Raw genomic sequence first — 21,713 nt, 5'->3', positions numbered from 1 at the left:
TCAATCAGATCCGTTATCATTGTTAGCCTGTAAGGAGTAAAACTACAGAAACATCTGTGTTAAAGGTGACCTTTTATGCTTTCTTGAACTGGTCAAGATCGGTTTCTGGCCTATTCAAAACATGTTTGTTTTGCATAAACTCATTTTTAGATAATGACATTTTAATCTGTTCAGTTCTGCCTGCTTTCAAAATAAGATGTTTCAGAAGTTCTTGTCACTCTAAATCCAAATTAGCTGCTGCTGGCCACGCACCCCCAACTCCACGCTTACACTAAAACCAGCTGATCAAACGTGCTGGAACTCAGCTTTGGTTGCTAGGTGATGGGCCGGGCTTTGCTGTGGTTGCTAGGTAACAGGCAGTGAATTCTAATGTGGAAGGTTTTCGAAATGGCTACTTTTCCAAACAAACAAACAAAAAGAACATTAATTTACTGCCAAAAACCGTCTGGGTGTTTTTTTTAAGCGCTCTGCTGCTTTTAGAAACCCAAATGAAAGTACAAAAATAAGCTAAATATTAATTTTACAACCAAAATTCATGTTTTGTATATATTTTTGGTAAAATCTACTTATAAAATAAATAATAGCAGTAAATGTTAAATAAAAGTAATTATAACAAAATGAGAAATATTTTATATTTTATAATTGTATAAAAAAATACTTTTTTATTTCAACAAAAGAAAATTTATATAAATGTAAAACACATCAAACAACTCCCAGACATTTAAAACCAATTTGAGTTATTACATGATATTAATATCAAGATGTTCTAATTTTGAGCATGAATTTTGTTTAAATTATATTTGTTATTAGAGTCAGCAGGTATAGATATGATTAAAGTCGCCACTGTTAAAATTAACATCAGTTCCAACGTTAATAAGTGACATATGAAGTTACAGATCACACACCTGCACCTTCCTGACCTTTGTAACCCCACGTTCTCTACGTTTCACGAGTCTCCTGTTTTAGTGATCCAATAAATAAATGATACATAGTTCTGTGTGAATCAGAACCAAACTTATTTCTGTGTGTCTGCCCCTTTAACGCCGAGCCACAGCAGCTTAACCAACTGCTCTGCCCATTATTATCTCATTAGCTGCTTCCTCCTGATGACGAATCCAAGGTGCTGCTTAGTATTAATTAAATGTGAATGGCACACTTTAATTCCATTAATGCTTCATTTGGAGGGAAGATATTCTCAATATATGGAACAATAAGGCGTTTCTTAAGGTTAGCCTTGACCCCTGCGCCGCTCCTAGCAGAGGTGAAGAGGGAACAAAATGTCCTCGCTTTCCAAAAAAAACAACATCCTCAAGTTCAATGTTTGAGATTCCTTCCTCCTCTTAAAGGGGCTGGAGTGCAAAGAGCACACACCTCTGTTCGCCTGCGCCGTTAATCAGGCGCTGTGAAAGGCAGATTGCTCAAAAATGACCTTGCACACAAAAGCTGCCACTATTAAAGTGCAAGAAGGAATTCACCAAAGGCGGGTCTCGGTAAACATTCCTGCTGCTCTAAAACCTCGCCACCCCCCGCCAGTCCCCTCTCTGTGTGTGTGTTGTCTTATAGTGTGTGTGTGTGTGTGTGTGTGGGCGTGTGTGTGTGTGTGTGTGTGTGTGTACTCCAAACAAACTCCTAGCCAGGCATGAGCCCACATGGGTCTGCGCACTTGTACCAAGGAGGTCAGGTAGCTCTCATAACAAAAGTAACTCACGCAGCCGCAGGCTTAGGCAGCACAAAAGAAGACTTACGTAAAATTTTGGGTAGAGGTTGGGACACCATGTACAAAGTTTAAGGAAATAGAGGACTCTGCCCGCAGGTCGCAGAAAACGGAGGCAGGGAGAGAACGGCACGCTGTGCACACCTGAACACTACAACTATAAGGTTTCATCTGATAGGGAGCGAGAGAGGAAAAACAACGACATAATATTAAAGACAGACATCTACCTATAGAATAAAACAACCCAGATATTGCAGCAATTAATGATTTAGTCAGAAAATGTACTTATTAATTCAACGCTTTTAATTTTTAACACTAATTGTACATTCAGGCTTTTTCTGATTTTTTGGTTATGATTTTTATTTTTAAGGAACAAAAATGAGGGGAACATTTTTTTTATGTAGGTTTCATATGTATTGGTTTTGAACAAAGAAAAAATAAATTAAAATATTGTCCCCATTTATGTCAAAAAACAAGAATGATTTGGCCGAGGAGGAGAACATTTCTACCAAAAAACTATTTTTATTTCTAGACTAATCTCAAATTTAGTATATAATCTGGAATGTCATTTTAAATGGGGGATAATTTTCCATAATTAAAATTATAAATTTACAAAATTAAAACTAGAATTTTCTCCAACACGCTAAAGGTTTGAAGAAATTTGTAAGAAAGAGACAAAATCTCTTTTTGACACTAAAGATTTTCTGCTCACACTTTGAAAAATAAAATAATCTAATCTAACTTTTTAATCTCAGAAAGCTTTTGGGGTTTTTCCTCACATTTCTAACTTTACAATGTCAGAAAATATCCTTAATAGTGTACATTTTTGCCTTTAACCATGGAAAATTATAATTTTTTCTTATAAGTTCACAACTTCTCTGCATCAGAGAATATCCAGGTTTTCTATACAAATGTGTGAATTTGAGTTTTTAGGTGAAAACTTTCTCTGTCGTAGGATTGGTCCGTTTCTAGTTTATCATGCAGAATATTATCTCTTGTTGCAGCTCTGCTTCTGCACAGTCAAAACAAGTTGACATCAGTAGGTTAATTAGTCAGGCTGTCTGCTCATGTAGTCAGCTCATTAACAGACATTTGGTAACTTTAGTTTTAACGCTGGTGAGCGTGACGGTGGTTCTGTTTTACTTTCAACACCATGACTGTCTGTTTTACAGGAGCAGAAATATTTAAAAGTGTTAAATTGATCTAGCAAGAGAAAAGAGTCGCAGTCGTTCTTCATCCAGTTAATCCCAACAATCGAGACAGGAAGGGCGCACTGTAAAACATCTGAGCCGCATTTAGTTGCGTCTACTGTCTTCTACTCGTTAAGTCAAATAAATGTAAAGTTTTAGATTTTGAACCTAAATGAGAGTTTGTGAAAGATAAACTTATAGCAGTAAGTTGGGTTAAGTTTTTATTAATTTAGTCAAACCTCCGAGAGTTTAATAAACTAGTTTTTAAGTTAGCACTTAAAAAACTGAAAGAAGAAAAAGACAGGAGTGGGAACTATTTCCCAGAATGCTTAGCGGCATGTTTCTGTTTCCTGAGATGGAAGTGCGTTACATTGATCTGATTCTGGTGTTTTATTAAGGTAAATGTTTATTTTTTATGTCCTTTTCACACTGAATGTTTTTAGCTGAGTTAATTGCGACGTTTAATAAAATTCATTATCAGATCAGAAATTTTGTTCATGCAATTTGAAACAAGAATTTAAATTATTCTAAAGTAAAATAAGTTGTTATTTTAACTTGATATTAAATTAAAACAATAGAGAAATGAGGCTCTTTAACCAGGTGGACTGTTTTTTTCTTGCATATTGTGAAATAAAGTTGATATAAATAAATAAATCAACTTTATGAACTTTAATGAATAAAAACCAAAACAATTTTCTTGTGACTTAAATTACATTTTCAAGGCAGCAGGTGGACTTTAATTGTCAAGATAAAAATGTTTTACAGTGCGACGCTGAGCTGTTTTTGGCTCAAAAAGCTTCAGTCGCTCCAGCATCTCCTCTGACATCTCATTAAAACGGCTTCAAACAGAAGGAAAGATATGACCAAAAACTGTATCGACTTTGAAACTTTAGCTTATTAAAACTTTGCCCACCTTGATGCCGAAAACCGGCCGATTGCCAGAACCAGCGAAGAAGATAAATCCCTTAAAGCAGAACAACAGTGGAACAAATGTTTCCGTCATAAATCTGCTTCACCACAAGTTTCAAGCTGTGCCAATCAAAAGTCTTACGCAACAGAAAAAGTTTCATTTCAAACAATGGATCTCCTAATTTCCAAATCTCACTTTTTAAATCAGATCTGCTGTAGATGAAGTTAATCTGAACATGTGGGCAGTTTTATCTAATTGCTCCAAGAGAGCCCAGCCCTGTGTGCAGGCCAGAACAACATCACATCTTCTTATAGCATAAAGATTTCTGCTAAAGATGGTCACACACAATAATTAGCCTCTAAGCTTATGTTTACAGATCCATGCAAATGGTCTCGGGGGAGAAAAATAACAAAGCGCCGGCTTTATTTTGGGGATTAAAAGGGAGAAAAAAAACAAAAACAAAAGCCCCCTGCCAGAAGGCTGTTTTTAGGAAGTCAGCTGCCTTCCAGTTATCTCAGAAATACTTTAAAGTTGTCATGCTTTCTTAGCAGCCAGAAAAACAAGATGAAAGAGCTTCAGCACATTCAGACGGGCGGATGAAACGGAGCCGGAGCGATGGATGTTTGCGTCCTGCTGGCGGTTCTGATGGATCTGTTAGCATGTTTGAACGCGACGCAGGACGCTGCGGCCGACGCAGGCCGCACGCTCGGTGCACACACACACACACCCCAACACACACACCTTCTGTCAATGTTCGCCGGCTGCCAGTGGTGCTCTTACCCAGATTGCAATCAACACCCAGCACCCACCCCCGAAGAGAGCAGTCTGTCTGGTTTTGGGCTGGCAAGGATCGGCCCCCTGATCACGTGTGTGTGTGTGTGTGTGTGTGTGTGTGTGTGTGTGTGTGTGTGTGTGTGTGTGTGTGTGTGTGTACATATGTAATGAAGAGGTGCATGTAGAGATTGATAGTGTTGGCATCCGGTGTGGTCAAACGGGCGCACCGCTCACACCCGCTCCAGATAAATGTGCCATGTTTTGTTTTTCTTCTCAGAAAGCCCCTGAAAAGAATTAGCTGAGATGAGAAAGTAGCTGGCAGCTCTCTCGGGGCGTCCATCTGTCCATTACTGAAATAAAAGCTGTCTGCTCAGAGCGGGCGGCGTGATGGAGGGATTTTGTCGACTTGATAAGACGAGGATTGGACGCCGAGCGCAGCGGGTAATCGAGGGACCGTCGACAGATACACGGCAGATAATCGGAAACAAATCAGAAGGATCCGTTCATTTGCTGACCTTTAGGACCAGGATGGATAATCTTGCACATTAGACCTCAGCCACAATTAGAGGAGGCATTTGCTTTCATTACAGCCCACGCTGTCCTTTCAACCTGCAAAATTAGCCTGAATTCCCTCCAACTAATTCACTAATCAGTAAACAGAAGGAAATTAACTGGAAGCTCAGAGCACCGGCGCAGTAACGGCATGACAGTGATGAGCACTTACAGCTGGCTGAGACCTGTGACCTACAAACCTGGAACCGCTGCAGAAACATGATTAGTTTTCAATATTTTACAGTAATAACTGGAGCTGCAGTGGTTGAAGCAGCTGACGGCTTGCAGTTCTTATATGGAATATGGCAGGATGATGAAAATAAAAGAAATTTAAACGATAAAGTTTAGCATGGCTGCAAAAACACAAAGTATTTTTGGTTTATCAGGTGTGAAAACAAATTTAAATTCCTCCACTTGGGGGGCCAGTCCACATTTTCCAAGCGAGAACCGAATCTGATTCTCATCTGCTTCACAGTCACCAGCGAACTGTGCACACTGCACTGCAAAAACACAAAATCTGACCAAGTATTTTGGTTTAGTTTACAGTTCTAATGTCTTAGTACACTTGAAATAAGGCAAAATTAACTTACAAATGACTTTTCAGCTTGTTTTAAATCAGTAATTCATTAATATTAATGAAAAAGTCGTAATTCCATTGGCAGATTATTTTAACAAGATGTTTTAGTGAAATAATCTACCAGTGGAACTTGCACTTTCTCATCAATATTAAGAAATTAATGGCTTAACCTCATATAACTTGCTGAGAACTTGTAAGTTAGTTTCCTCTTATTTCAAGTGTACTAAGACATTTGCAGTAGAAACTAAAGTAAAAATACTTGGTAAGATTTTGTTTTTGCAGTGAAGTGTTTGCTGGTGACTGTGAAGCAGATGAGATCAGCTCCTTTGAGGACTGGAGGAATTTAAATTTGTATGATAGTCCAGTGGACTCGGTTCGATTTGGGACCAAAATTTCAACATTTGTTACATTTTCAGTTGGTGCGGTTTGCTTTCACACTGCACTGAGTTAAACGGACCAAACTCCTTGTGAAACCAGTGGCGTCGGATTTTCGCGGTTGTAGAATTTCTCTTTTGTTTTTGGTAAAAATAATAATAAAAAAAAAAACACGAGGAGTTTCTCCCACTAACACTTGGGCGTTTGTTTTGGTTGCATTTACCCAGAATACCTTGCGCTGTAGTCCACTTCCTGTTTTTGGAGCGGTCTCCAGTCCGCTTTGCGTTCACACGTACATTCAAACCGCTCCAGAGTTCACTTCAACCGAACCGAGACAAAGGTTTGTTGAAAACTAGAGGTGTTCCGATTTATCGGTGCCAATTTTCTTAATTTTGGGAGATCGGCCAAAATCAGAATCAGCAGGTCAGCCTTTTAAAAGAGATGATTGACCAGAAAACTGCAACCAGAATTCGATATGTAATCAGAGATCAATTGCGTAGCGTATTCACACATCCTGGAACGAACCGGACTCTCTAGGCAAACAACTGGAGTTTGATTAAAGCGGATTAAAACAAAGCTGGTGTGAATGAACCCAAAGTATCGAAGTTTCTTGTTGGTGACTGAGTGAAGGATGGAACATAATCTGAACACACACACATCTGCAGGAAAGTGGTTGGCAAAGTTCTCCATTTATCAATCCATTTATCAATCCATCTGCGTTCTGAGCTTCACCTCCAGTCAAGAGAAACGGATCGTGACCTAAAAACAAGATCTGAAATAAGTTTCCTCCAGAAGGTGGCTGGATGAGAAGCAGCATCAACTCTGGGAAGATTAAAGTCTCTGCTTCTCCACATTGTTGATGGATAAGCAGAAGGAAAAGCAACATCTGATGGCGCTAAAACAATTTAATACGGATTTATTTATTGCTATTAGCCCATTTTCCTAGTTACATTTACTCAGTTACATTTACGAGAACAACTTTTTTTTTTTAATTGTACTTCTAGGAGTATATTTACTATGCTGTACTTTTAAATTATTTGAGTAATTTTATTATCAAGTATCTCTACTGTTACCTCAGTAAAATGTCTGGATTTTCTACCCACCGAAGGAAAAACAAACATGTTTTAACCAAAAATCCACCAGACAGACTCACACTTGCAGTTTTTTAAAGTTTCATGAGTTTATTAGTGAAATAAACTGATATGGAAACATTTTCTTTTGCCTGATTGTTATTTTTTGTTGCTCATATAAATTATTGTCCTTGAAGTTCCAAAATGTTTACTTTATATTTTGGTCTGTCTGATGATGTAATTTTTAAATTTAAGCGATTAATAATTTGATCAGTTGCTCAGTACTTGAGTAGACTTTTTACCAAATACTTTTTACTCTTACTTCAGTAATTTCTTGGCTACTTTTTACTTTTATTTGAGTGAAAGTATGTTGAAGTAATGCTACTTTTACTGGAGTACATTTTCTCTGCTAAGAACAAACATATTTTCTGCAGCATGTACTTTGATTAAGTTTTTCGAGTTTAAAAAAAATCCCATAAAGATTAGGGACACAGACTTTGACGCATAAAAGCTGAATAACCTGCTAGCACAACTTTTCTTTCTTATCTTCCTTTGAAAGCAGAAGTTAAAGTCAAAACTCTGCATCGACAGGCCAGGCTTCAAAGGAAACCAGAAATCATTACGAGCCAGAAAAAGCCGGGTCGTTGCGTCTCTTTCTGCAGCATAACGAGCCGATATCAGCTGGTTAACTAGTTACGCTGCAGCCGTTCTGCGCTTCGTTTGTAGCCTGGCAACCATGGATTTAAATTAATGCTACACCATAATAGTGATGGGTGGCGCTTAATGACTGTTTGGGCTTTTCACAAACAGAGCAAGAGAAAATTGTAGTAGCTTATTGGCCTCTCAGGGTAACGAAACGTTATTGCAATAAATTATTTTATTGTTGTTTAGAAACCATTTTAAAGTAATAATGCAAGAACACGTTGTCTCAAAGATCAATAAACGTTTAAGACTTTAACTGGAAGACATTTTAAATGTAGAAAATAAACAAAAACAACAAAGAAAATTTGTTGCAGAAAAAATAGAGCTAGTTGAGACCAGACATTTAAAACTTTTATTATCCACGTTCTGGTAGAAACAGAAAAATTATAAATTATCTCTACTTATTTAAACACAAACACTTTTTTAAATATACATATCTAAATATCACAAATTGCTTCATTTTTTAATTTTATTTGTGTATTAAATTTCTTAATCTGAATTTCGCATCACAAACAGAGGTGGTTTGACAATAAATAAAAAATCCTTGAAATTATTGAGCTTCTTTTAATTTGTCATGCATTTAATTGATTTATTGATTATTACAACAGACCTACAGTAGCTTTATTTCATCCAGCTGGTCAGCAGTGTGCAGCAGAAGCTACTCTAGCTGGAGTTGAGTATCGTTTATCATTTATCGTGATAAATTCCTCATCATTAAAAAACCCTGCGTATTGTTGTGATGGACTGTTTTTACAATCAAACATCCAGACATTTTAAAACATGATGAAATGCAGCTTAGTGATACAAATTACACCTTTAAAGACGCGAATTACAAATGTGTTGGTTTTTCAAGAGCAGTATTATATTATTTGTGTTTGTGAGGCTAATAATAATAATAATTAATAATAATTGCTGCCCAATGCAATCACAGTAAGTTACCTACAAAAGAAGTAATAAATCGTTATCTTTAGGCCTGTCACAATTACTAACTGTTTGACAATACATTGCTCCAGAACTTATTGTGATAAATGATAATATTGTTATTTTTGAGACCATTTTCAAGTAATATATTAGCAATGATGGCATAGTAATGCAAGAACACATTCTTAAATATCAATAAATTTACATTCTAATGAACATGTAAACACTGGAACTGGGAGACATTTTAAATATCCAAAACAAAAACAACAGAAACAACAAATCAAATGAATTACAAGCCTCTGTAAACAAAATTATGCTTCAAAAACAGGTTTAGTTGAGACCAAAGCGCCAAAACAAAGACTTTTGTCAGCCAGTTTTTGGTAAAAACAGAGAAAAGAGAAAAACAATAAATCAAGCAAATTAAAATTATTGAGTTTCTCCTAATTTATTATGCGATTAATTGATTTATTGTGTCACTTTTATTGTTAAAATATGTTGATGAAGCTTTTAAATCCACGTCACCCACCTCTAAATCCACCACCTTTAAAAACCTTGAAGCCAGAAGCCTTAAAACGATCCAACATTTTATTCCGTCCATTTTTTCCTTAAACACCTGCAGTCAAAATTCCAACTCATGACTAATAACTTCCAGACATAATAAGTCTCTTTCTTTTAAGGCTTTAATCAGAGCAAGACTAAACTGTTGCTGCTCTCAGGATCTCGACCCAAGGCGGTCGGTCGTAGCATGTTTGGTGAAGTGCAGCGAGTAAAAAAGCAATCTGCCACTCACACCTCTCCTTCACAGCCCGTCTCTCTCCAGCACTGCCACAACCTGGCAGCAATCAAATTAGCTACACTCTCTTACCCAGAATATGTGGCACAGGAATGAGCAGTCTGACTATAATTGCTACCAACTAATAATGTTAACCTTTCTGTGGTATATGGGCCCTACTTTATTATCGGCGCAGCGCGCGGCGAGCGCGACAAGACTCGATGTGTCGACAAGCTGCAATCTCACACACCACCACTCTTAATAACAAGGCTCCCAGTAAACCTGCACAAATGTGTTCTCAGGCCACGGGTGTCCATTTATGTCGCTGCATTTTCCCTAACATGCATGTTCGGTAATTAAACCCAGCGTTTGTAGGCATGGAAACGTGCATAAATATAAGGAGAAGCAAGAGATGTACGCTTTGTGGCATTCACAAGAATATCAACAGCAAAAAGAGATGGAGAAATAAACTTTTACAGTCACATACTCTATAAAAAGACACTTTAGAGGCTTTTATATGTCAAACATTATTTCGTTTTTGTAGAAAATCATCATTTACTTGTGTGTTGATAACAGTAAAGCTGAGATGTTTATAATTGTTGTGATGTGAATAAATGTAGACAACAAAAGTTCCTAACTATTATTAAGATTTGTGGTGAAAAATGTTTCTGTGTTAAAGCAAAAATTAAAGTTTGAATCCAGATTTTATTTAATTAAAATGCAAATACTGAACTCAACAGTCTTACTTTAATAATAAAACAAAGGAACATTTCTGGTTTCTTTTAGACTTTGGTGGACAAATCAGATGACCAAACTTACCTTATTTAAAAGAAGAAAAAAAATGGTTTATTTGCTAACAAAGTTGTATAACTTCCACCTACAAATATAAATCATAATTATCCAATTAAAAATAACGCTGTTTTATCCATTTGTTTTATCAATGAGCTGTTTATTTTTCCTTTTTTCCTACTATAGCCTAAATGCATTTATTTATATCTATTCATATTTATTTTATTTATACTGCAGCCTTCTTAGTATTTCAGGAATTACAGGATTTTGGTCATATTTAAGTCGATGTGTATAAATAATAATAGTGGCTAAATAAAATAAATAAATCATTATTTGGTCCAATTCCAGCCTAAAGAATCACTGATGGTAAATCTGATCATCTATTTACCACCAGCTTTTGTAGGAAAGTAAACAAAGAAAAGGTGGATCTTAAATCAAAACGTTGACCAGAACCTGCTCTACGTGGTAATCTAGAAAACTCTGACTTTCAGCTCAACAGACCTGGATTAGCCATTAATCTCACTACCTCAGATTAGCTCCCAAACAAACAAACATCATGTCGGGCTTCAATCCCACCACCGATACCTGCTGCAGCCGCTGAAGCTCCCGGCCTTAACGGCTGACAAACCGGGAGTGTCAACAAGCAGAGTCCTGAGCTTCACACGCGGAGCGATTACAGGCCGGAGCGTCCAGCTGCGAGTTCATTACTGGGCTTTGTGCTACTGGAACACCCTGTGGTACCACTCTGACGCGACTGTACGGATTAAAGCTGCACAACAGCTATCTTGCAGCGTAATCGTCATATTGGAGCTCCACTTAACCGGAGAGGATGTCATGTGCCGTACCTTAACCTTGCTCCTGCAGGGACTTCACATCACACTGGATGGGCTGAATAACATTTTTTCCTTTTTTCTTGCACTGGTTGCATGATCCACCCTGTTCTGCCAGCAAGTGCGTGTGGCAATCCTTCAAACTGAGCGGTACATTTTTTAAGAGGGCCAAAGTCATCCTTAGCTCCTGTTAACACAAACCCAGTGACCCACTAAATCATTTAAACAGCACTAATCACAGCAAACGAAAGGAGGAAGGCAGTGCAGATATATATATATATATATATATATATATATATATATACACACACACACATACAGAGCTGTATATACATACAGCTCTGGAAGAAAGTAAGAGACCACTTGAAATGATCAGTTTCTCTTTATGTTTGAGTGAAATGAACATTGTTCTTTTATTCTATAAACTTCTGACAACACGTCTCTGAAAATCCAAGCAAAAATTCAGTATTTATTTTGTCAAAAATAACAAAAAAAGATGCAAATAATGCAAAGAGAACAAGTTCATATTCATTTATAAACAACAATACTAATGTTTTAACTCAGGAAGAGTCCAGGAATCGGTATTTGGTGGAATGACCAGGAGGTTTTCAGGGCAGTGGGCTCCTCGGTTTTTCTAAAGCTGTACATGTTTGTATATGCGTGTGTGCGGAAAAATTTCAAATCATTTTTGCATGGGAAAAAAAAAAAAGAAAGAAAAAATGTCCAACAGGAAATTACACTTTAGAGGCCCCTGCCATAAAACAAATAATAAAAATAAAAGCACACCGATAAGATTTTTCCATGTTTTCTAACAGACAAGTTAAATAAAAACAGCTTTGATGGATCTAGAAGCTTTAAATCCAACACAAAAACATACTAAATTACTACCTATTATGCTTAAACACCAAACATGGTGACATTTAAACACATTAGGAGAGTCCATCAGTTGAAAGTTGAACAATTTTAAACTCCAGCTGACTGATTAGTGCAAAATAATGGTTTTGTTTTCCTTGCACTTGTGACATTTTCCAGCACGTAAAATGAAGGTCATAGATTCTCAAAAACACTTTCGCTTTCAAACACCAACATGTCACCCATTCACACATCATCTCAGAAATATCTCTTTTAAAAAATATGTCCACAAATAAGCAGCGAATGCCCGGCGCATCATCATCATCATCATCATCAGCCACGGGGGGGTTCTGCTTCCCAAACCACAGATTAGGAGTAGAGAGACAGGAGAGCGAGATCACTGTTTGGATTATAATCTTACCAAAACATCAGGGAATGTCAGCGCAACCAGATTAAACAGAGCTAATGAAATACATAATGCATGTGAGATCTTATGGGGAGGAACTGAGAGATGGACGATGGCTGAGGATTAGGGTGGCAAAACCTCCCAAAATAAAATCCCAAAGAAGCAAAGGGCAGAGCGGGAAGAGGTCGGGAACCCCTGCGCTCTTTTCTGGTTTCCTCTCTGGGATGGACAAAGCCTGACACACACCTCTCCTTTTATTCAACCACTTATGTTTAATTTAATCTAATCCACAGAGTTTCATACTGCATCCATCAACAAGTACTGGTCAAAAAATTAAAAAGAAAAGCGAACACAGAACGGATTTTTTGTTTTTGTTTGTTGTTTTTTTTTTTTTTTTTGGTAATCCACGCGTGCCTGAAGATCACTTCACCCCTAAAAATGATTTTCACTGACATTTCCCCCAATGCAGCAATGCGCGCTCCCAAAAGCCGATTTCCAGGGCAGAGGAGGAGGAGGGGGAAGGGGGAGAGAGAGGGGGGCGTCCTCCGGTTTGGACACGGAGCTCGAGCGCGCGCCGCCCTCTCAACAAAACTCTGTGCGGGGGCGCGCGCGAGCGGGCACGGGTCGGCCGGCAGCGGACAACCCCATTGGCTGCAGCGCAGCTCCATCTGCACACGTGACCTGCACTGCTTAGCTACAATAAATAAACTGCTACGAGGAGGAAAACGAGTTCAAATTGCCTCTAATTGATGCAACTTTCACTGAAGCGACGGGACGGAATTAAAAAGGTCGCAAATGAGGCGGCGGCAGGTGAAACAACCCGGACCGGGTTCTGGGTGACACCGAAAACTTACAGCTGAATACATTTTTTTTTTCCTCTCCTTTGGACAGGTCCGGTGGGAGGCGGAAAGCGCCACGCAAAAAGGAGAAAAAGCGCTTTAGAGACAGCCATTAGGTTTCCCACTCCACATTACGGTGCCGGTTCTGCGCTGTCCGGGCTCCAGCTGAGGCAGCCGGAGGAAAACACCGCCACCGCTACACACCACAGCCACACACACGCGTCCACACTATTCCAAGCGGGCTTACCTACACAGTGAATGAGTTTGTGCCTCCAAGAGTCAAGTTCCTGCCGAAAGCCGCGCCTCTCTATCGTGCATTGCTGCCTTTTGCACAGACTCGCCATTTTCTATCGGCCCCTCCCGTGGGCGCGCACATACTGCTGGGTGCTTCTCTGCGCGCACGTCACCGGTGGATTTTATTCTAGGGCTGGGTGGAGAGATATGAGGAGGACGGGGCTGCAGCATCCCCCTTTCTATGCCGCTGTTTGTCCCACCCACCTAAACTGCCCCCTCCCCTCCGCGTCTCAGCATCTCTGCACGAGGATCGGCTGCCATTGGCTGCTTCCGTGGGATGTTTGTTTTAATGTACAGCCACGGAGTGAGTGTGCCACATGGGCGCCCGTGCGCAAATTTTCTCTTTCTGTTTTTTGGCAAGGCTTAAACCTGCTGTATGCGTGTCAAAGGGCGAGGGTGTGCCGTGCCGGAGGTTTAAAATAAAGTGTGCGCATTGTGTAAATCAACAGATGGGTTACACTCTACCTGCGCCTATGGGAGGGGAAAATGGGCGCGTGAGAAAATATGTCGCACCTTTCCGAACAAAAACTGGGCAGTAAAAGAGAAACAAAAAGGAGTTAAAGGCAAACATGGAAATACTTTCCTGGGAGGAAATATCATAACTCCACCTGTAATTAGTTAATTTATAATGGTCTTAAATGGATTTAGTGTAAAGCATTTTTACAACAACTACTCTAAATATATAACCCTTAAACATATATGTTTATATAATACATTGTTTTAACTACATCTGCTTACTTAAGTGTAATTTTAAAACTTTGAACAATTTTGTGCTTTGTTGCCTGAAAGAGTTGTTACTATCTACAGTAATGTTATTATGCGTGTATATACTTTTTTGAAAATATAATGACAATTGCTTCACAAGACACAATTTAAACAGGCATGTTTAAGTAGAAAAACCAGGAAAAGGTACAACAAAATGATGTGAATAAGAAAAGCAATTATTGGATATACAATCGGGCTGCACAGTGGCGCAGTTGGTAGAGCTGTTGCCTTGCAGCAAGAAGGTTCTGGGTTTGATTCCCGGTCTTTCTGCATGGAGTTTGCATGTTCTCCCTGTGAATGCTTGGGTTTTCTCTGGGTACTCCGTTTTCCTTCCACAGTCCAAAAACATGACTGTCAGGTTAATTGGCCTCTCCAAATTGCCCCTAGGTGTGAGTGTGTGTGTGCATGGTTGTTTGTCCTGTGTCTCTGTGTTGCCCTGTGACAGACTGGCGACCTGTCCAGGGTGACCCCGCCTCTCGCCCGGTGAGCTAGCTGGAGATGGGCACCAGCAACCCTCCTGACCCCACTGAGGGACAAGGGTGAAAGAAAATGGATGGATATACAATCTGAGATTAATTTCATACTCTGAACTCACCAGTTTTTCCTCTTAAAACATAATCAATGTTTATCATATCCTGACATAAAAATGTTTACAAATAAGTCTAATAATGAGTCTAATAATAAAGTAGTAATTATTAATAAAAAATAATAACAGTAAATCATATTTATTTTGGACATTTCAGAAATAACATACAAAGAACTTCAAAGTATCTAACAGAAATAAAAAAATTAAAAGCAGAGGCACAAGTAGATTAATTAATTTCCCTTTGGGATCAATAAAGTGTCTTTGAATCGAGTTTAACTGAATTAAGACAATCAATAAAATACAATTTAATACTTACATCTCAATTAAATGTTATTTTTCATTTCAGTGTTAATGTATCTGTAGTGTCTTTATGGAACATATATCTTTTAGTTTTACTTCTTTGTAGCATTTATTTTTATTCCACATCAGCATTAAAGCAGAAGTAAAATAAAATACATTATTTTAGACCTGCTAGAGTTTGATCAATTTGCCTGGAGAGGAATTACTCACAGAATCCGTGAAAATATTTTCTTACCATCCTAAATACGATTAATGTCACAGGATAAGAATGAACTTCTCTGCTGCTGATGCACTGATGGGACTGTTTACGAATAATAAACAAAAATAATCTGTGTAAGTGATTACAAACCATCTGAAACAAACAAGTAAACAACTTATCGCTCCATCGTTTAGGTTTAAAACGACCTGCAGCCAAACTGGACATTCAGCTCATATAGTTGCATGTATAAACTCTAATTTCCAGTTTAAAAATCTAAGTTAAAAACTTTTAATGTGTTCATATCTGAATTTGCAAAGTCTGAATAATTCAAATGGAATAATTATTAACTATAATATCTTAAAGTGTGGTTTGTTTGTACTTTGACCCACTTTTCGTAGAAACTAAGCATTTAAACAACATTTAGGTTTGTGTCATGAAAATACCTAGATTGGGTTAAACAACACATGTAGGATTATTTGGTCTTTATGGAGGTTTAAATCCACCAGGATGGGATTCCTGTGCAAAACCATCAGAACTGATAGCTAATGGTTTGTTTCTGCATCTTCCTTTAAATAGGAACTGAAAATTAAAAAATAAAGGTAAATGAATATTTACCTTTATTAATTTGGGATCTGACCTTTCAGGTCAGACCAAGAACTTCAGGTGGCACTGAAGTTTAGATTTCCATCTTGGATTTGGGAAATATCAATAAATACATATTCAGTAGTCAATAATAGCGATTAAGGTTTCGGGTTATTAAAACCTCAACTGTACTGAATAATTATTTCAATCTGGTTCAAGCACTAGCAGGGTCGGGCTAGTTTTTCTTTTATTTGCTTTCTACATTGGAGCAAAAAACAAAACATAAAAATAAATAAACAAAAGAAACATAATATTTCATTGTTTAATTAATTAAGCTGCAACAGACTGTGGCGACCTGTCCAGGCCTCTCTCCCGGAACGTTAGCTGGAGATAGGCACCAGCAACCCTCCTGACCCCACGAGGAACAAGGGTGTTAGAAAATGAATGAATGAATGGATGGATGGATGGATAATTAATTAAGCATGCCACAGACACAAAGACCTAATTGTGGCTCCAGAGCTGATCGTTTCAGACCCCTGGAATACCAGATTAAATCTGATCTTCATATTCTTAAAGCTAAAAGTTCAACACCTTAATTTTTGTTAAGCTAAAATTCTGAAGGTAGAGGATTAAACAGTTTCTGTGCCAGTACATATCATCATAACAAATACATTTTGTATTATTTTTTCAGCAAAAGGGCCATAAAAGAGGCCAGGACCAGGGGCACAGGACCCCACAGGCCCCCCATCTAGAACCACCCATGTGTTCAAGTTGAAAATTTAATAAAATGATTTAAACCTACATAACCCAAACCACTGAGTTAAAACAAAACATCAGCACACATTTGACACAAGGCTGATTTATTAAACCCAAATATCAATGTAAACTAAATTAGCTTCTTTAACCGTGTATTTTTAAAGTGTAAAACATATTTATGGACTTTAGGACTCCTTGTTCCATCAACTGTGTAGTAAGCTATAAAACTACAGTACTCCATTATCATATTGGTATTCTATAACTACATTCACCCTTTTCAGATGCCAGAACATAAAATCTATTTCAGCAAATATTTTTCCACCAACACCGTTTATAACTGGCACAACGAAGACATTTCTGATTTTATTTCACTAAATTAATCACCCATTTGCTTTTCTGTGTTCCCACACAAAAGCTGACGTGCACGCTAAAAGCAGGAGGATGTAAAATATCAGGAGAACAATGGACCTAAAAAGCATGAGTCTGTGAAACTGGAATTAGGCTGTGACCGAGTGTGAGGGGATTTAAGGGGTTTCCCCCAGAGTAAAGAAATTAGGCCATCTGTGTTTTGTTTCATTTGGGTCACCTTGATAGTTTCACTAAATTAAAGCCTTCCTGGTGCTCAATCCATAGTGCTTTCTATATAGCCACCTCAGCGCAGCTGTTTTAGCGCATTTGGTAACCCATAAATCAAGTTCCATAAAACTAGCGAAAACGCAGCCTAATCACCAAATTGAAACCAGAAATGACACCGAATCATTAAAGGGAATCTTGCTTCCGTTTTATAACCCAACAGAGATGGTGGGAGGCACATAAAGAAAGACAAAAAGGCAAGGGCAAACGTTTTCACGAAGAAGCACTTAGGTTAATTAAGTCATTGAACCCGCTGCCCTCAGCAAAGATGTCCGCTGCGGACGGCTCGGTAACCTGCGGGCGGAGCCAATGAGCGCGAAGCTTGAGTTGAGGTGGGGTACAAGCAGCCAATCAGAACGGGGATCTTTGGAAGACCACTGAGGCAATTCTTAGGAAGAAAACATGAAAGAGGGGGGGAAACGGCTTAAGAGTCGCAGAGTGGAGCAGAAGAAGTGCCGCGTTGTTTTCAGAGATGTAGAGAGAAGGAACTGAATGTCTCTTTAATTAACCAGGTAACGCGTTTCCTTTATTTCTCCAGGTTTGCTCGCGCTGTGTGTGTGTGTGTGTGTGTGCGAGTGTGTGTGTGTGTTTTGGTGGCTGCCAGCGTCATGCCGGCAAGATGAGAGATTAGGGCACCGTTACTGTGGCAACATTAGATGGAGGGATACACAGCACTCCTCCCCTCTGTTCTGACACCGGGCCTGATCCAAAAACCAGGCCTGAGCTCATTTAAGGCTTGTATGCCGCCTAATTGGAGATGATGAAACAACAAAAACGACAATAAACGCACATTTTAACCAGATAGAAATCTCTCTTTACATGCAGATGGAAATAAATGAGTAAAAATGTCAATACCAGAATGAAGGAAAGCTGAATGTCCCAAAGCAGCCATACCTAATTAATACACAGTGGCCTGTAACAAATTGTAGTCAACAATATGTAAAAACAAATAATTAAATCAATATGACATCAAAAAGGGGGATGTTGTTTATTTTATATATTTTCCAGAACCATTTTGCAGCTCTGGTAAAACTGAAGAGCCCGCTGCACTGAACCCCATTGAAAGCCTCCTGGTTTTTCCATAAAATATTGATTTCCGAACTCATCCTGAGCTGAAACATTAATATTGTTGTTTATAATATGAATTTGTATTATGTTAGATCTGAAAGCACTGCATCCTTTTCATTATTTTGGCCAAATAAATACTAAAGTTTTGCTTGGAATTTCACAGACATGTTGTCAGTAGTTCATAGAATAAACAATGTTAATTTCACTTAAACATAAACGTTTAGAAAGTAAAATCACAGAAACTGATCATTTATGTGGTCTCTCAATTATTTTCCAAAGCTGTATGTTACCTTAAACTGTTATGAAAATACAGTTTACATCAAAGTAACTTGAATAAATTTGACTTTGCATCGTGTCTGACCCTTGGAAATAGGCTGCTGTCTCTTTAAGAAGCTCCTACCCTTATTTGGCAGTTTAAAATTGGACAGTTACACTGATTGGGCCAAATTGAGCTTCAACTAATGTGTGAAGCTGTATGTCACAGTTTATATGCAAAAATTCTGAATTTGATCAAAATGAAAATAATTCTGTCTTGTTATGTTGGAAATCATTTGGGAGAACTCTAATTTAACTGAAAATTACAGTTTAGGCTGATTTTATGTCAGAAAAAAGGTTATATGTGCATGTAAACCTCATTCCCTGAAAACCAGAGGTGGCCCTTTATTTGTAAATAGCTCCATTTAAATAAATATTTGGTCTGTATGGTGGTGAAGTTTGTAGCCTGAGTACAAATCCCAGCCTGATTCTTTCTGCAAGCAGTTAGCATGTTCTCCCTGTACATGCTCAGGTTCTCTCCAGTTACTCTGGCTTCCTCACACAGTCAAACTCAAACTGCACTTAGGGAATTCAAATTACCTGAGTGCAATTTAAATGACCTACCATGCATGGTTGTCTGTCCAGTGTGTCTCTTATTTGGTAAAACTGTCACCATGTCATAATGGTTTGTTATGAAACAGATAATCTGAAAAGCTCAATCCCCTCCACCTCCTCCTACTGGCGTCTGAAGAAATGCACCATTCAAGATCAAAAACAACCAATCAGATCCAGTAAGAGTGTCTTAGCGCTGTCAATCATGCTTATGTTAGTTTCTCGATTGATTTTTACCCAGAAAGCACATGGGCAAAAACCGTTAGTGAAACAGTCACTGGGACTGACTAGTATATATTCCATTGAGGGAAAGTAACTTTAACATATGAATTCTTCATATGTTAACATAAAAGTTCGTTTTGAAGTATAAGCTGCTACTTACAGGCTTCGAAGAATTCGACCTGGAATGTGGCGTTCACACGTGTGTTCATCTGCTCTATCGCTAGCAAACAACCGTACTGATTAAATAACATAAAAGTCAAGCAGTTCCCTAAAAGTCCAACAGATGGCAGCAATGCGTCATGCAAAACAAAACACCCACAGTTTACAGGACACACTTCCTGCTAAAGAGCCCCCTGGTGGTTGAAGAAAAATCCACATATAAACCAGCAAATACAATATATGAAAAAAAAAATCTGAATGMTCTCTGGTATTGTTCAGGGGGCCGGACCAAATGTGGAGGCGGGCCGGATCCGGCCCGCGGGCCGTAGCTTGGGGACCACTGGCATAGAGCAAAGTGGAGGTTGTGAGTAGCATGTACACAAGCATGATTAGCAGCGCTAAGACCCTCCTCCTCGCTCTTATTTGTTCTTTCTGACCAAAAATACACTATTTTTATAGCCAGCACTGGGAGAAGACAGGAGTTTTTTTATTCCCACATATTTTCTGTCTCATACTGTACTGTGACAACCTGGTAACATTTTTAACAAATATGTAAAATACATATCTATATACACTGCTCAAAAAAATAAAGGGAACACTTAAACAACACAATATAACTCCAAGTAAATCAAACTTCTGTGAAATCAAACTWTCCACTTAGGAAGCAACACTGATTGACAACGGGGACCCTCGTCGGGTCAATCAGTGTTGCTTCCTRAGTGGACAGTTTGATTTCACAGAAGTTTGATTTACTTGGAGTTATATTGTGTTGTTTAAGTGTTCCCTTTATTTGTTTGAGCAGTATATATATTTTTAAATAAAAGTTACATACCACATCTAAGAAGATTTAAGAAGTTGATATTATGTTTGCATAGCTTCTATTCTTTCGGTAAATTAAGATGACAGCTTGGTGCCGTTTAATATTATTACGTGATCATTTGTTTAGAATAGAGTAGAATAAATAATTGTCCCGTCCAGTTTTGGACAATTGTAATACTGAATTATATAGTTACACTAATAATCTGAGTTTTGTGGCTCTGAAGGCACTTAGTCATATCAAAGTAACTAGCCACAACCCTTAATGTGTTGACAGAGAACCCTGCTTTGTGTGTGTAACTGTGAGGAAGTCAAAGATTGACGTCAGTGGCTCCTAGTGATTTTTATTGTGTGTTAACCGTCTGTGTGCCAGAGGGACCCATGACCCTGACACGAGGATCCTTCACCTATTCCAACGGAGAGGAGTACCATGGAGAGTGGAAAGAAGGCAAGGTCCACCTGCTCCATCCCCACCCATCCTCCATCACCGCTTTCATTTCACAGAATATTTGACTGAGACATTAATGCCTCATTTTCTCCAAGCTTACGTGAATACCATGTAATGAACTTTAATAGTTGTAATCTGCTGCAGCATTCGTGGAGCTATGCTAGCTTGACTTTGACAACCTCAACACGCAGATGTGATGTGGAATTTGACGTTTCAGTTCAGTTACAAAATAAACACCAACTCTGACAGATCATTGGTGGAGCAGGGGTTTAGATTGACTAATCTATCAGAGCAGTGTTAGCGAATAGCAGCAGTAGCTATCACTTATTAATAATCACAAAAATAAACATCAAGCCTAAAATGTTAGAGTGTTTTTTGGTGTTAAATCCTGAACTACATGGACCCTTTGCAGCGTGACGTCATGCGCACAAGATCCTGCCTCCATCTCTCTGCTGGAGAGCAAAAAGCTGCTCGCTAACGATAACTAGCATTGGTTTTAGCTGTTACATTGTCATTATAACGTTCCGGCTCTTAGATGTATGCCTGGCAGTGGTGGACAAAGTACTCAAAAAATTTACTTAAGTAAAAGTACAAATAMACAGTCAAAAATGTACTTAAGTAAAAGTCAAAGTACCACATTAACATTTTACTTAAGTAAAAGTAAAAAAGTCCTGGCTTTTAAAAATACTTAAGTATTAAAAGTAAAAGTACTCGCTGAATGCATTACCTAATCGCTAATATCATT

General features: G+C 38.3%; 2 protein-coding genes across 3 annotated transcripts in view; one reads left to right on the top strand and one right to left on the bottom strand.

The window, feature by feature from the left end:
• The window catches only part of lcor (ligand dependent nuclear receptor corepressor), a 104,536-nt gene extending 90,019 nt beyond the window's left edge, over positions 1–14,517 (bottom strand). The window contains exon 1 of one of the 2 annotated variants that reach the window (XM_008418327.2): positions 13,521–14,517. In XM_008418327.2, the coding sequence (XP_008416549.1) occupies positions 13,521–13,617 (97 nt within the window). In that variant the 5' untranslated portion in view covers positions 13,618–14,517. The remainder of the gene's footprint in view (positions 1–13,520) is intronic. The other variant, XM_017307632.1, reaches the window with a different exon arrangement.
• Positions 14,518–16,947: 2,430 nt separating this feature from the next.
• The window catches only part of LOC103470129 (MORN repeat-containing protein 4-like), a 21,898-nt gene continuing 17,132 nt past the window's right edge, over positions 16,948–21,713 (top strand). Inside the window, exons 1-2 of the mRNA XM_008418317.2 lie at positions 16,948–17,900; positions 20,894–20,968. Of these exons, the coding sequence (XP_008416539.1) occupies positions 20,902–20,968 (67 nt within the window). The 5' untranslated portion in view covers positions 16,948–17,900; positions 20,894–20,901. The remainder of the gene's footprint in view (positions 17,901–20,893; positions 20,969–21,713) is intronic.

This window comes from Poecilia reticulata, linkage group LG1 (assembly GCF_000633615.1).
Source record: "Poecilia reticulata strain Guanapo linkage group LG1, Guppy_female_1.0+MT, whole genome shotgun sequence".
NCBI lineage: Eukaryota > Metazoa > Chordata > Actinopteri > Cyprinodontiformes > Poeciliidae > Poecilia > Poecilia reticulata.
The sequence above is the reverse complement of the archived record's forward strand: the minus strand, read 5'-3'. Positions and strand labels throughout refer to the sequence as shown.